This window comes from Bombyx mandarina, chromosome 12 (assembly GCF_030267445.1).
Source record: "Bombyx mandarina strain Sakado chromosome 12, ASM3026744v2".
In the NCBI taxonomy this organism is placed as follows: domain Eukaryota; kingdom Metazoa; phylum Arthropoda; class Insecta; order Lepidoptera; family Bombycidae; genus Bombyx; species Bombyx mandarina.
In genome coordinates this window covers 10,405,616-10,423,402 of record NC_143219.1, presented here as the reverse complement: position 1 = coordinate 10,423,402, position 17,787 = coordinate 10,405,616, and the positions used below count along the sequence as shown (strand labels likewise).

The window sequence follows — 17,787 nt, the reverse complement described above, 5'->3', positions numbered from 1 at the left end:
CAAATCTCCACAAATAGAATATGATCCTAAAATACTTACAATTGTTCACATAATGGAAATGTGATTCTAAAATACACGCAATTGTTCGCATCAAGCAAATTACAAAAGAAAGTTTTGTTAATGATGTTTTTATTCATATTTATCATTAAAGCAAGATTATTTATCTATTCCCATTTTTATCACCTTGATATTCTAAAAGATATTGTTTATTTTCGTTGCCGTTTTTTTCTGGTGATATGCCATACCGTGGATGTACTAATCAATGAAGTCTTGAAACACAGGTTTTTTTCTTAAAAAACATGTTCTTACATTATTACCTCGATAGCTGTACGTTTTAGTTGGAATACCATTGCAAAACCAACGATTAGGTAGAGAAAAAAAGTTTTTTTTTTAAAATACCAACTCTGACACGTTTTCTTTTCGGTCTTAAATACGGAGTGTGTACGTTCCTTTGGTTTTCTTTCGGCCATAAACACGTGTCGGAAATCGTTTTTCCTTCATCAACGTCTGGTATTTAACCATTACCGTATGAAGAGAATAATAATGAATGTATAAAATTATGAAAATTAAATTGTCATAAGAGCCTACCTATTCCACCCAACGCTATGCTAATTTGGATACTAAATACTAAACCGTTGAGTAAATTTAAGTCTTAAGTTCGTAAGCACCAAGCGATATTTAATAATAATTCAGACATATCTAAAAGACCTAAGCAGGATCGTTCGTACATTTCAAATAACTTCCCGTTACATTTGCAAGTGGCTGTAATCTAAATACGAAATAATGTATATTAACAAAATTTACGAAACAATGGTAAAAGCGCCTTTTCGGTTTCACAGTGTTGTGATACCAAAAACAAAAGCGTTTTAATAATGCATTTTCCAATTGCCGCTGCGCAAATAGCAGGGGTCGCAACGAAACCGAGTGAATTGCCTTGGAAAAAACACACATTCCACGTACGTACGAGTAGGTACGTGGTACCAAGCCTACACGAATACGTGGTAACAAGCGTGTGCGAGAACGTACTCGCTCATTTTTGAATTACGAACATTTGGTTCGTTAACGGCGAACAATCCGCCAATTATTTTAAGCAGTGTGCTTAGTGCGAGTTTTTTAACGTTCTCGATAGCGTAAAAGTTAAGCCAATTTTGTATGCAGTTGGAACAACCCCCCTAACGGCAAACGTAAGCAAACAATCCCATTCCATACAAATATGAGCTTACTTTTACACTATCGAGAACGGTAGAAAACTCGTACTAAGCACACAGAATGCGATTTTGTCAAATTTTCGCAAGGAGTAGTATGGCCTGTTGTCTCGTACGGGAAGGCACCACCATCCTGCCTATTTCTGTCGCATACCAGTTAGGCGTTCCGCGTGCAGTCGCTATAAAATTCAATTGAGACTACAACCTCATGTCAAAAAAAGGTGGGTGTTGGCATTCACGTTGTGATTTTTAAGGACCCGCCACTACATATTATATTAATAATAAGCTGCAAGTTTGTAGACGTAATAAAACAATAATTAACTATGAGTCAGTGATTGCTCTTCAGTAACAGAAAAGATAAAGAGCTAAAATATTATAATTATTTAACTCAATAATCGATTGATAAGTAGTAGGTATATTTTTGTGCCTGAAATATATTATAATTCACTCTTTCACTGAATTTCTAATTACCTACTAAAAGTATAAAGCTACTTAGAATAACAAAAGTTAACTTCTATAAACAATGATAAACGTCTTGCAAACTTTTTAAACTGTAAGTTACGCAAATCAGAAAAACTTCTATTATCCGGAAAAAGCCGTAAAAGTGACCCTCATTAGCCGTATTGTTGTGCTTTTACGGTACCCTCCGCTCTCGGCTCTAGCCAGCATAAATAAATCAAATTTAATTAACTCAGATTAATTTTCGCGGCGCCCGTCTCAACCGTCGGGCGTCCCTTTTTATTTGACTTGAGGCAAAACTCTACTCGGTCGTAAACTCTACCCACCCGCCCGTTCCGATTTCCTATGGATTCCTTAATAAAAAGTTTACTGTAAAGCAAATTTTGTATAACGACCAATGCTCGACATCTTCAAGCCATATAAATTCGTTAAATTAGATTTATTACTTTTATCTTTCAACTTATCAGTTAGATGATCTGGCTTCAAGGGTCAGGGATTAATTTGTCCGCTAAATTAATTTGAAGACATTGAAATAACATTGCCCGAGAAGCACTAAAGTGGTCGTTATTAATTTATTATAATACTTATATAATTATAATACTATAAAATATTTAGTTGACGATTTTTATTATGTTAAACTGTTTACAGTTAGATTGCGAAACTTCTAAATTATATTTTCAGTTGGAATAATCTAAACGATCACGTTTTCTTTCTGGCAAGTACAATATTCGTTAACAAGCTTTTTTAGCATGGTACACATATGTATCTACATATGAATGTATCTATGTAACGGAATCTTTGATCGTGATTTTCACCAACTTTAAAGCGTCGTATTGAATTAAAACTTCGCACACTTATCAAGGACGATGTAATACAATCACTGTAATACAATACTGGTGGTAGGACCTCTTGTGAGTCCGCACGACGGGTAGGTACCACAATTTTTTTTATTGTTTAGATGGGTGGACGAGCTCACAGCCCACCTGGTGTTAAGTGGTTACCGGAGCCCACAGACATCTACAACGTAAATGCGCCACGCACCTTGAGATATTAGTTTTTTTTTTTTTACTGCCTTTGTAGGCAGACGAGCATACGACCCACCTGATGGTGAGTGGTTACCGTCGCCCATGAACTTCAGCAATGCCAAGGGCAGAGCCAAGCCGCTGCCTGAGTTCTAAGGTCATATGATAGTCATTTTTCAAAACTCCGGTAGTAACTCAATTAACAGCAATTGCATTAGATAAAATGATTAAATTACGAAATAAATCTCAGAACGACCTAATAATCTGTTTTCACTTATGACACACCAAATGTCTTCCTACTATGAAATTATCATCGTTAAAGACTAAAAATAAAAAATCAATAATGATTTAAAATACTTACTTACATAATAAAGCGTGAGGTGCTTCTAGAGATATTTCATAATGACTTTACTTTTACCAATATCTGTCAATATAATGTTTACAATTATTGACATTTAGGACACCACGTATATTTTACGATGAATGAAATAATTTTTTTTAAACAATAAATTTGTTTTTTTAACTTCTAAAAAATATTTTTGATCGTGTAGACTCGGTTTGTCTAAAATGTTATCTTAAAATTTAAAACATTACAATTAGTCGCTAGTAAACGTAAGCTTCTAGGTCAAATTTGCGCAGTCCGGCATTTTTATAAGTACGCATGCAAACAATCGTTACACCAACCAGTGGTCTTCGGCTGGTACGCGGTGCGGGTGGCGCGCACTCGAGTGGTCAGCACACACTTCACTTCCAACACCAGTAGCCCACAAACATATCCCGACTCACTTTCGACATCCCAAAATCTATTGAGAGCACTCACACAATCTTGTCCTTGAATTTAGTAAATCTTAAACAATCCTTTCCAAACTTCACAGGCATGATTTCTTAAGGTATTATCATGGACTTGCATTTAAAAATGCTATAACAATAACTCTTTAACAAACATCTAACTCTTTTTGATATTATCATCTCGTTTTTACCATCGCACCGCCTGCTACCGGAGTAGAGTTCATCCATACTACCTGGAGCCACTGCGGTCATCCACAGTGCGTTTCCAGAGATATTTTTTGCAACGTACCATCCGGTTTCGGAATGAGCTCCCTTCCACGGTGTTTCCCGAGCGCAATGACATGTTCTTCTTCAAACGAGGCTTGTGGAGATTATTAAGCGGTAGGCAGCGGCTTTTTGCTGAAGTCCATGGGCGACGGTAATCACTCACCATCAGGTAGGTCGTATGCTCACTTGCCCTACAAGGGCAATACAAAAAAGTATTTACTACAATAAATTATATAAAATTATAAATGTTCGCACATTTTTTTATTTAATTTATTTACCAATTACTTGTATGTTCATCTAATTGTTATTGTTACTCAAACATGCAGATGTGACTAAACGGATTTGAATTAAATTTCATGAATCCTTTATTACTGACCTAACAAAGGATATTTTAATCATGGTAAATGTATGGACTCATGCAACGCCGGGTAAATCTGCCATATTCAATCAGGCAGCGTGTTTGCTGTTTCGCAAGTTCACAGACAAACAGACTGGTAGTTTTAAAGTCACAGAGTCACCACAACACCCTACAAGCAAGCAATTTTTTATCCCGGAAAAGTAGAACATATCTTATTCTTTTGAAATTACAAATTTACCCCGACTGAAACCGCGGGCGACGTCTGATATGAAATCATCTTTTAATTTATCTCAATCGACAAAAATAGTCTTGTTAAAACACAAACTTTTGTTGCAAAATGTGAGTCGTGTGGTCGTCTGCAAATAGATATCTATAAAAAAAAATTAAAACGTCCGTAATAAATACGCTGCTTACGACTTTAATAGATCAATATCTCAATTCTATTAGACTCGTAGTAGTGACTGTACAACAGACCGGAACGCGTGACTGTTTCGCTGCACAAATTGGCAAATCAGTTGTACCCATCCTTTCTCACAGTATAAATAAATCCTAGCAATGAAAGCAGTAGATAAGAGCAGCGCGTGCTCTATATTTTTCGCCTTTAAATTATAATTAATCTAATATTTATCTGAAACTATTCATGTTTAATAAAAGGACCACATTCTTTTTCTTTATTTTTTTTCTGTCTAAGTAAACACAAGCCAATCAACACACGCGTGGCCCCGTTCGGCCACCCACATGGGTTACAAAAAATGTCGCGTCAGCAATGTTTACCTATTGAACAGCAACGACTTCTAAACGTTACGCCCTATTAATCTCAATATTTTAATGGGACGGAAACAGATACGATTTCCAAGAGGTAAACGTAACTGTTTGAAAAATATAGTTCGTACTTGACGTTGCTAATGATCATACTACATATAAGATACACAGCCCTCATTATGTGATGTTTACAGAATTCGAAGCTATTCATAATAAATGCATGATGTTTTTTTTATATCCTTACCAAAACCGGGAGAGCTCGATAACAAAATTCGTATGTAGAAATTTTTGTGATATCACAATTTAGAAGATTCATTTTAGACAAACATAATCAAAGCGAAACCTACTCTGATATTAGGTAAACGCACATTTTCGAATATCCTATTATTAAATAAAATATTTTAGTTCAATCAATACGTTTTGTAATATGATAGCCTGTATGTATGAATGTAAGCCTGAATGTAAAAAATAATAACAAAGAGGCGTAACAAACAAAATCCTCCTTCGTAATTTTATTTAACGGCAACCTACCTTACCTAACAATTTCATATTTTTTCACATCAGTCAAGAAGCCCTACACAACAATAAATGAAAATTCAGTTTACGAAGGCATTACCAATAAGTGGATTTCCTCTTTATCTTTGATTCTTTTGAAATAATATTTTGAATGAACAAATTTCATTGCGATAAGACGAAAACGTGACAGGGTTTCAATCGATTTTATTATAAATACGAAAACATCATGTATCTTTTTGTATAGGTGCCCGAAACAAAAAAATTAATACATATTTTGAAATCATGAATTAAAATCATCATTATATAATTGATATCATATTTTACCTATTTTGCCCCAAAAATCTATCAGGAAGTGGATAGAGAAGTTAGATCCGATCATTCATATAACTTTTTTAATTTATGATAAATAAGATGACAAGTAAGCAAAAACATTTAAAAAATACAATAATATTAAATTGAAAAATGATATCTATGTTCAAGCCCGTAAGCTGAAGTGAAATATTACGCATTAAAATCTTAGATAGCTTACAGGTTAGTTGTTGTGCTATATTAAAATTGGTTGAGGGAAAAGGATACTACTAATATGTATTTGTTTTATGAGGGTTTTCTTTTTTTAATGAGTAATTAGAATATATAACCACAGTTTGGGTGAAAGTAGCGCATTAATATTCTTCGGAAAGAATATTCCATTACAATTTAGATATTGAAGGAGCACTATTTTCAAGGATTTCTTTAATATTTTTGACTGAAAATCTTCACCACGTTATTAATAGAAATGATCGAACTAGGCTTACCTCGACTCTTTCCTCTTTCAGATCGACTCTGAGGGCGAGCTGCTCTCGTAGGACGACGTCCGGATAATGTGTCTTGTCAAACGTACTCTCCAATTGCTCGAGTTGCTCTTCTGTGAATATCGTTCGGTGACGACGCTTGCGTTTTGGCGGAGGGCCGGCCAGACCTGCTAGCGCGGCTGCAGCATACCCCCCATACAAGCTACCGTAGCTACCAGCGCCGGAGACACCGTTGCCGACTCCACTCACTCCTAAGAAGATTATAAGCAAAATTTTACGATTTTAATTGAGATTTAATTGCCGCTGTAATATAATGTTATGTAAATTTATCATGAAAGTATATTTTCAATAAAATTCAAAACTTTTTTTTTTACCTAAATACACAAGCCAAAAACAATATGATATTTTCTAAACCGATGTCTCCTATGATTTTAATGGACGAGTGTCCTAAAACGAGGTGTTTCATAATCATAAAGGTTGTTTTAGTTTATTTCTAGGTACACAAATTAATGATGTACAATAAATGATAACTTAAAATTTTCATTTTTTAATATTAATTCTGTTTAATTAGTACAGTTAAAATTGTTGAAAAATACGTACTTTAAGTTGCTGACTTTTAGCACCAGTCCTTTAGTACCTACTGTATTTTAGGCATTGTTCACATAAGCTTATCGCGAAGATGAACACACAAACTCAAACAAACTGCCATAACTCAAAACCCCGTTAGTTTATTAGTGTCCTTTCATGTCCAAAGAAGCTTAAATTTACCTAAATATTTTTTTAAATTATAGATCGTATGGCAAGATTCACTGTACGAAAAGAGTAGGTAAGATAAATAAGTGCGATATATACATTATTATTAAACTATTTTTATCTTTAGTCGTCCGAGACTACAAATACTGTCGGTTTTATCGAAAAGACAATATGTGTATTCATTTCTACGACTCACGAAAAGGTATCAACTGTCACTAGCGTAGTAATTTATTAGTTTCATAACGCTGAAAAAGTATGAAATATAGAATCAACAGTTATAAGAAATATGATGACCAATACAATTGTTTACATTAAATATTATCACAAAATATTAATTGATCATTAGGCGATCACATCAAGATGTCGCTTTAGATGTATATAGATATATTGTAAATAAAAGACCATCTTACTAAAAGTGTTTTACTAGGTAATGAGTTCAATCGATAATTAGGTTCTAAAATAACATTTAAGCGTAAAGGAACAAAAATGTTTCCTCCAAATAAGATAGCAAAAACAAGAGAATATGCAAGAAAATCGTATGATAAAGATCGAAGAAATTATAGAACCTTCGTTTTTAAAATATCCCGAATAGTATATTTTTATATGGCTCCTTAGTTAAATCTGTCAAAATGTATCAGTATTAATAACAGTAGAAACAGCCGGCGCGTGAATATCCGAGCTTAAAACCCCATGAGCTCCCTCGGCGCTCTCCACAACCGAACCATTCAAAATATTAACGCTACAAATAAAAATCGAATATTTTTGCATACAGTTTACGAGCAAACCGGAGAGGTATTACGTAATATTATTTCTTCAAGGAATATAAAAGCTTTTAAAGCCCGAGGCGCGATGCTAAGGCGCTACCAACGGCTTTCAACGCGCACTCTGCACTCGTGCGACCGCCGCGCCACTAAGCCCTATCGATTTTGAATTTGAACCGACACATGTTTGTAACTTAGTCACGTTTAGGATTTTTATTTCAATAGCTGGCCACATTTAATTAAAAAAAAATTAAAAAGAGATTGTTTAAATATATTTCAACTTCTAAGTCTAGCTCTGTTTATACAGCGATTATAGTCTAAATTTGACAATTATTTTGATAAAAAAGAATGTTTTGTTTACACATTTTAGGGTGCGAGTAAATGTCTTTTGACGATCATAATATTATTATGATGGTATTACACTCAAGCAAGAGAGCGATTTACTCACTCGCCGGTTACTTTCTTAATTGCCTAATACGAAATCCACGGGAAAAGACTATGCTATAATAGTACTTTGGTTACCTTATACCTTTAAACGAGCAATTCTTGTATATATATATAATCTGAATCTCGGAAACGGCTCCAACGATTTTTATAAAATTTAGTATACAGGGGATTTCGGCGATAAATCGATCTAGCTACGATTTATTTTCAGAAAATGTTGTTTTATTCGTGTTTTCAATAATCAACTTTATCGATAATCAACTTGATGACTCTTCCCGAAATCTATTGGCGAATAATAATACTATTTTCCTTAACTGACCGCTTTAAAGACACAACAAGATGGTGTTATAAAAAAAAACGAGCAAAACTCGGTGTTCATCTAGTGTTTTATTATTTAATTAAAGTATTTCTTAAGTGTTTTTTAAAACATAAACGTCGGACGGACTAATTTCGACTATTTATATATAAGATAAGACTAATTTAAAAAAGGAGTATAGGAATTGTCGCCTTTTACACAATGTCTGTCTTTGTAGGCAGTTTAAGTTCTCTTTTGATGCTAAACTCAGGAAGATTAAAAACCTTTTTTTTTTTTAATTACTGGTTGCCGCTTTTCTCCCGCCAACAGCCGGTGGACCGCGGTCAAATCTGCTCATCGATGTGAATAGAGATCACTTCAATCAGATACAACTGGACTTACTATTGAAATAAATTTATTGAAATAAATTTATTTTTCATTTCTGCTTTAAAATTATGGTAAAAGATTATATTTCTTTTTCGGACATTGTTTCTTCGTTTTTTTTAGTTTTGTTTTAAGTTTCTTTAGACTTTAAGGAATATTGTCTCTGTGAAGCTATGACTTATCACTTATAAAAATTTTCTTCTTAGATAGTATGTACTTTTGTTGAAGTTTGATCTAGTCCTAAATTTTATGACTGGCCAGACATTACACCATCTATAAGACTGATTCAGTATAGGAATTAGTGGAAAGGTTAAATAACTAAGGAAGGATACTACAGATGGATAATGGAAAAATATTAGGATCGACTCTAGGTGTCGAGAATACTGCTATTTTCGGAAAAGGCTCTTTTAGGCACAAACTATGATCATGAATATTCCACAGAATTAAATCACACATTCCCTCATTTACAATTCCCTAATCATTCCCTAGTTATGTACGTATTGTTAAGAGTACCACAGGTAAACAAAAATGCGTAAGTAACTCAAAATTCAGCCTCCCAGGTCTATTTATGAAATAAATAATAAAATTGTTATACTTTTGGGAAAGTATAATCAGGGTAATTATTCCGAGGTTTTTCCCCACAGCGAGATGAAGATGCTGTGGGTGCAAGGGGACCAATAGCCCTGCGGCTTATTTGAAAAAATCCACAAGGTATGAGTTAAATACAGGGCTTCAGGGTAATTTAAAAGCGGGACACCAAATACAATATCTTTTCGTCAAATGGATCAAACCCTATTTTAAGATGAAACCTTACCTACTCGTCCGAAAACACAGAACACCTGGTGTGACTTATCTGAATTGGCATAAGACACATTTTGAATGGATAGGAAAATAAAGTAAAAGATCATACATTTGAAAAATATATATATCGAGGGGTGAAAGGCTATTTGGTTTAAGCGTCATTTCAGTTAATACGCGAGACAATTATCTTTATAATTAAAAGTCTGTTTTATTTGGTATTAGTATCAACAATTCGATGTTTTTAATTGAGCTTCAATTATGTTTACCAAATTAAAATAGATGAAGAACCTTTTTTGTCATATTATTTTTTCCAAATTTTAAACTGTAAATCGCACCTTTAGAGTTATAGAGACCTAACCCAAAAAATACGTTTTTTGGAAAACATCGAATAAAGTTTTCAACCCGAAATGATGTAGAGGAAGAGGACGGAGTGAAAGAGACCGATGCATAAGTTTGTCCCTTCATAAGCTACTTTTGGTCGTTTGATTATGAAGAGTCGTTAAAAAGAGTCGTTCAAGGTCAATTTTAGAATTAAAGTCGAAGTCCAAAAATTTCGAAATGGGTCTCTATAATTCTAAAGGTGCGTAATGACTTTCCTATAAAGTTGCAAAAAATTTAGCTTAAACTAAAAAGGCTTTCACTCGTAGATGTGTTAAATGACTCAATCAGTTCACATAATATGTACCTACGTGCGTTCACGTTCGTGAGTTTTGGACGTATGTTCATGTATAATCGCATTGAAAAATATATTCATTGCTGTAAACAAGTACAGCTCGGTCTCAGGGCGTAAAGTAGATTTTTGTAGGTAATTATACGGTAGGACGTAGATAATAACGTATAACGACGTACGTATTACGTATTACGTACGTCGTACTACGTCGTAGACGGAATGATAATTCTGCCTATTTCTGATGCGGAGCAGTAATAGCCGTGAAACAGTAATGCGTTTCGGTTTGAAGGGTGGGACAACCGTTATAACTATACTTGAGACCTTAGAACTTATATCTCAAGGTGGGTGGCGCATTTACGTTGTAGACTATGGGCTCCAGTAACCACATAACACCAGGTGGGCTGTGAGCTCGGCAACTCATCTAAGCAATAAATCATAAAAAAACGTTATTGTTTGAAGGATAATACAGTCGTTAAACAAAAACGGAGACTTAAACTTATGTATAAAACTGGATGGCGACATTCACGATGCCTATGGGCTCCGGTACTACCTAACACCTTTTGGACCGTGAACTCGTTTATTCTTCGCATTAGAATAGAAAAGGTACCAGAGCCCAAAAAAACTGCAACGGGACGGGGGCAACTTAAGACTTGATTTGATGAAAGTGATTTCACTTTCTTCACAATAAATAATAATAAAAGCTATCCATCAAATCGTTACCTACAATTGTAATATATTTATATATTTGCTGATTGTTCCGTCTAATGAATTATATACTAATTATAACGCATCATTATACGCTTCTGTTTTGACTGTCTACTGCTTGTAGCTTCGTAGGGCTATGCAAGCTTCACCAAACGTGGCAGTGTAGGTAATACGCATAGATCGCACGCGTCAATTATCAAAGAACTGTACCTACCACATTACTGGTGGTAGGACCTCTTGTGAGTCCGCACGGGTAGGTACCACCGCCCTGCCTATTTTTGCCGTGAAGCAGTAATGCGTTTCGGTTTGAAGGGTGGGGCAGCCGTTGTAACTATTTTGAGACCTTAGAACCCTCTCAAGGTGTGTGGCGCATTTACGTTGTGGATGTCTATGGGCTCCAGTAACCACTTAACACCAGGTGGGCTGTGAGCTCGTCCAACCATATATGCTATAAAAAAAAACATACAATTCGACATTACTTTTTTTAAATTATAAAATCAAGGTAGATAAATTAAATTTTAATTAAATAAACGTGTCAACCGATTTTGATGAATTACTTTTCGCTGCAATCGTAATTGTTAGGACAACTTCGTTCGAAATTATTTTTTTGTAAAATCCAAATTCAATATATAATCCAAAATAAAATCCAATCGGTGGGAAAGGCGAGACTTTGTGTGAGAAATTCAATATGTTAACATCTTTGTTAAATTGTTACTTGTTGATATTAATACATCAAGGGTTAAAGGCAAAGTGTCAAAGTGACAGTTCGGTTCAGTTGAATATTAGTTGAATATAAATTGACAGGACAAGGACTGGCGAGTCAGCTATATACCTACTAGTTTTAGATACTATGTCAAACGTCGTTGTCAAACTAGTATCGGCTTTGTGGGCTTTTTGAAGATTTCCGTATTACTATGTCAAATTAATCAAATTTTCTACTAACAGAATTATCGCATGCAATATTTCCATATGAGAATGACTATAAATTTATAGAAGTTAATATCCTCAAAATGTATAAAGTTGATCAAATTGAATTGATTACTATCTCAGTTTACTGGTGGTAGGACCTGTTGTGAGTCCGCGCGGGTAGGTACCACCGCCCTGCCTATTTCTGCCGTGAAGCAGTAATGCGTTTCGGTTTGAAGGGTGGGGCAGCCGTTGTAACTATACTGAGACCTTACAACTTCTATCTCAAGGTGGGTGGCGCATTTACGTTGTAGATGTCTATGGGCTCCAGTAACCACTTAACATCAGGTGGGCTGTGAGCACGTCCACCCATCTAAGCAATAAAAAAAATAAAATAATAAAAAATATTTTCATGAAAATGACACTCAACGATAACTAAATTATTATTAGTTAATTTTAACATATTTGAGTATTTAGGGGTACTGCATCTACCTAATTAACGTAAATTTCATGACGAACTACACTTATTTAAGCAACTGAAATCTTCTCTTACTATATTTATAATTTTCGTTAGATTTATAAATCTTCTTGAGTATCTTTAAGTAAATATCACACTACATGTACCTAGTACATATTTTCTTAAAGATATGTAAAATGTATAAAATATTTTATGCGACTTTCGGGTGCCTGCTGAAATACGTAGCCTATTATGTATAGCCGTATCATCATTAGATGCGCTGTAAGTGTGTATGCATTCGAAGGCAGCAATCTTTAAATTACTTTAAGTTTTAAATTTTAGGATAAATAATCTATATCAATTCTAAAAAGCTCACCCGTTAGCGCTAACAGTTTGGCGGACGTACCAAAGAAATCATGTGCTCTGTGAAAAGGCGAATGTGCCAAATGATGCAGTTGTAAAGGTGGGATAGTTGGCTGTGGACGTGGTGCCAGTATGCTATCAATGGTGAAGAGTGGAGCCGGTGGGCGCTCTGGCATCGCACCGCCCAGCAGCAGCGCCGTGCTGAGCAGCGCGGGGGCCTCGCGCGACCACCCGCCGCCCGCGCCGCCCATGCCGCTGTCGCTTCCCTGGGCGCCCCGCGATGTCGCCACTCTGACCGCTTGGCAGCCCTCACCGCGATATCAAACACCAAACACACATTATCACATATTCTCTTTTCTATTCATCATCAAGATTCACTATGTCTTTACGCACACTACTTTAACAAAAAACTTGAATGTTTATTTGGCAATTATTTTTTTAGCCTGTAAAAATGAGTCAAAACTCAGAGCTATGAGATATTAAGAGATAACAAGATACAAGATGCGATTGCGAGCAAATCGTTTTAGTGAGTAGTGGTGTTGGCGGCGGCCGCGTCGCGTGTGTGGGGTGTCGGAGGGCGTGTGATGGGGCGTGGCCCTAACGCTCCGCCTCTCGTAGAGCTTAATGGATGTGACAATGTGACGCTCCCGATCGGTTCATAATATAATAGTAATCTCTGTATCCCCCCTCTGTCAGTAATCTGCTATATTTAAACCGACTCATGTTATGTGCGCTGACGCCTAATTGAACACTGCAAATTATTACATATTAAGTGGATACTGTTTAACTCTATTAAACATTACACTCTAATTAATTAATTAAACATCAAACAAGACAGAAAACAATCAGACTGTGTACGTTAAATGTACTTTTTTTTATAATCTGTAACAAAATGTTAGGCGTAGTATTAAAAAACATATCCACCCTTCGTTAGTCCTAGAAAATCAAACCATTTAGGACGAATCTAATGACTAAAAAATGTAAAAAATCCATGAAAGTATTTGGGCTATAGAACTTGCCTAAAAGCTAGACTCAAATACACGAATACTATACATTTTAGGTTTAGACTTTTTACGCTTTCCGGAAAACACGATCCAATTTGATATAGATAACTACTGTGTGTATCAAATTGTGACCTACTAAATCCATAAATTTGATTGAATTGAATTGATTGATTGAATCAAAAGTTCGAATTTAAAAAAAGGTGTAAATACATTTAGAATTTTAATTAACACTTTATCTTTAGCGTATTAACCAACGAAAAGCATCCATTTAATTACATACATATATTTATCAACTACTCTAATCGTTTAAATGTATGTTTTTTTTATAAATCAGCATGTTATAATGTATATACGATATAAATTTTACTTTTTTTAATAGCTAATTTGGTATCAAGCTATAGTGGTATGATAGTTATTCAAGTTAGTCTTACTACCTTGGTCGGTTTTCCCGTCATAGTTTCTTTGTAATAAAAAAAATGTTAAACTCCATTCGTAAAACACGTAAAGTATTCAAAACAATATTATGTCGATGTGAAAAAAACTCGCCTATACGACCTTTTTCAAAGGAGCTAAAGTTTGTACATGTACCTAGAGATTTCAGTATCACTTCGCGATATATACATAGCTCTTTGTGATAGTCACATGATACAGGGAGGATTAACGAGATCTTAGCTAACAGCGAACAAATTGAACTACGGCTTGTTTTGTCAAATCTTGCGCCCGCGGCATTAAGCGACGCGTTTGCCCTTTTAAAGCTTTCAACAATCGTCTAACAATGAACAAAGCCCTCACACGAACTAATACAGACGTCGTCATTGAACAAATCCTACCAAAAAACATACACAATTCGTAGGCATACCTGTTTTTTACGAATATGAGGTTATTCTATAAGGATTTATAAGAGACATTTTAGGACAACAATCGTACTAAGCATTTTGCTCGATTTTATTTTAAAGCTACCTCGTTCTCTCTCTAATTCATTCGCATTAAGCAAATATTTATGTGAGTAAATACTGATACGATTCGTGCGCTACCTACAATTATTAGCGTTAATGATAATTTGTCACATAAAAAAAATCATCAAAAGAGTCGTACGCATCAGCACTCGCCTGTTTGTTGAAATAATAAAAGTCCCAGTTTTGATGAGTATAGATATAAAAAAAGTTGTAAGGCACAGAGTTTATCTATATATTAATACGTGAAGGAAAAACTTTGAATCCCTTTTTACGAAAATTGCGCGGACGGAGGAGTATGAAATTTCCCACACTTATAGAGAAGGAGTGCAGAATGTTAAAATTTTTTTAAATTATGCCTAAAAAATACATTAAATCAATAAAAAAAAACATTACACACCCTACTATGTATTTGACGCACACACGCATGCATAGGTACTATTTATTTATTGTTAAACTTTTGTTCTTGACGTCTGTGGTCAAATTGAGAATAGATTAAATATTGTTTGTCTTTATTAATATTTTTCTATAGTGTAGTCTTGGCAAAATTTGTGATTTTAGAAGTATAATAGTCTTTGAAAATAGAATCATTCGACTACTGCGGTACCACTAGTTAAGATAAATCTTTATAAGCTAAACCTATTCATGGCCAATAGAACTGACGCAAAGAAGAAGACGGAAACGTACGTCCACGGGGAGAGTGTAAATATTGACAAAGGTGGGCGAAACGGAACCCGAGCCGCGTACTGTTTGCCTGTAATTGATGTAATTAGTCGTGTCGGGCAGCTGCTCGGATAAAACCTCCGATCCAATGTTTGAACAGTTAATATGATACTTTCACGGGCCGGAAACAACTTTATGGTGTTCTGTTCCCGCAAATATTGGTCACTCGACGAAGCGTGACACTAAATCCTTACTTCTCTACGGTATCTTTGCTTTCGTTTTAGTAATTCCCGGAGAAATCCAAGGCAAAAGTTGAAAAGTCATTCGTTTAGGACTTGTGTGGAATGTTTATTCGTCGACCAAGCGGCCAATATCCTGTTCAGGTGCAGCCTGTTCAGTAACTCAGTAACTGTTCTATACTAATACATTTTTTTACTTGGTCATCGTTCGCCATAATTTTGACACAAAAATTTAAGCCTGTGTGGAGAAAGTACGACGTATCAAAAACCTAATTTTGAGTCTTTTTTGGATATTATTATTGTTAGTATTATAAGGTTGAGGCATTGGAGAAGTAAAGTATCAATGGTTATATTCCAAAAATATAACCATTGATTGAATACGGAATGAATTACGGTATGCAGTGGCTTGGCTCTGCCCCTGACATTGCTGAAGTCAATGGGCGACGGTAACCACTCACCATCAGGTGGGCCGTATGCTCGTCTGCCTACAAGGGCACTAAATAAAAAATACCTTTATAAAGTACCCATTCACTGATAAATACTGGTCAATCCCACTTTCCCACCGCTAAGGAACTTTAATTATGAACATTTATCTACTGAATGTAGCTTGTGTATAAAATCTTACAGATTTCACTCAATTTTATAAACCACCGTTAACCATAAAATGTATTCGCTTAAATCGGTATATACATATTATTATTTAGTGCCATATGAGAAAATGTCACGAACACATTTCGCCGCAACAATAAGCAGCTGCACCCCTGGTACAAGCTAAAGGAAAATTAACTCTGTATAATGCTGCGATTATCCGCGTATGACTTAATACAGGACGTTCGCACAAAGGGCATAAGCATTAAAATAGCTAACAATAGTCCGGGATTATCCGGGCCTAACCTACTGAGCGCCAACAATATGTTGTTTCAACCACGCTCATATTGTACATTAGTAGTAGATATGCGGGTAAGCGAAATCATATGGTCCACATACTATAGCTTTAGTATCTGCCACACACATGTTACTACATAATATGTGCTATGTATTATATCTTTCATCAGCAATAAAGACAGCTATATGGTTTTAATGTATTCAATGTCGAGTCCATTTTTCTAATTTATTCCTTAAGTTGAATATACACCAAAATATGCATTACATTACGAAAATCGAAATGTCTTGCAAGAATTTTCTCATGACGTTTTTGCAAATCTGTTATTATATTGCAACAATATACGTGTATGTTATAATAACATTACGGTAAGCACCGCACTAACAAGATTGTGTAATGTAGGGCTAGGCTCCTTAGCGACTAATCCGGGTAAGTACGACGCCCTGGTTCAGTAAGAGCATTAGTGTTTGTGTTTCAGTGAAACTAGAACTCGTATTGATTATATTTTTCTTTTCTTACAATCAGTATGAATGAATATACGACGTCACGGTGCAGTTGGGATTAAGCCGATAATAGAGTCCGTAGTTACCACAAAGTAAATGCTGAAGCCTATTTTGGAAGAAATTCACAAACCCATATCACAATAAACGCATATTTCATTAGTTATCAACGAAGGCATTCGGCATCCCGTTTCGTGGGATATACTTCAAAGACAATTTTAATTCTTCAAAGACATTACATTAATGATCGATTCGCAAGGGAAAGTCTCTGAGAAGGCCACAGCAGCCTTGAAACATATCGATCTTATGAAAGCAAACCTTTAGAAAAGAGTTCAACAGACCGTGTCGATCGTGAACTTTACTAGTTCACCTACTTTTAGGTACATGTCGTTTTATTTCAGTAATTAGATTACAGATGATTCGTGTGCAGTTTGATAAAATAAAGGAAATGTGTGCAAAATTTGTACAGCAATAAAGCAATCATTAAAGAAATCTAATCTTCAATAACACAAAATATTGTATTTTCAGAAGTTTTGAATAAAATCCTTACTAGCATAAATCACATGGAGCTCATGATTTTATTAATCAAATATATGTACACATTTCTAGAATGCAAAATTTAATATCGATCAACGAAGAGAATTAATATTACCTACGTCTAAACTAGACTAAGACCGTAACTTCGGCGTTAGACGTGTCCAAAAAGATTCATTATGGAACCCATATATCCCGATTATAATTTGTTACCTAACAATAAGATAATATTTTCTCCAAAATGCGATAAATTCTAGGAGCGATTGAAATCAAACGAAATGCTCGAATACATTTTATTGTACA

The 17,787-nt window shown here is 35.0% G+C and overlaps 1 protein-coding gene across 2 annotated transcripts in view; it reads right to left on the bottom strand.

The window, feature by feature from the left end:
• Positions 1-13,289, bottom strand: part of LOC114244699 (uncharacterized) — a 41,790-nt gene extending 28,501 nt beyond the window's left edge. Inside the window, exons 1-2 of one of the 2 annotated variants that reach the window (XM_089731692.1) lie at positions 12,722-13,289; positions 6,173-6,420 (exon numbers count right to left, since the gene is read on the bottom strand). In XM_089731692.1, coding sequence (XP_089587818.1) covers positions 6,173-6,420; positions 12,722-12,959 — 486 coding nt within the window. In that variant the 5' untranslated portion in view covers positions 12,960-13,289. The remainder of the gene's footprint in view (positions 1-6,172; positions 6,421-12,721) is intronic. The other variant, XM_028176585.2, reaches the window with a different exon arrangement.
• Between the last annotated feature and the right edge of the window lie 4,498 nt (positions 13,290-17,787).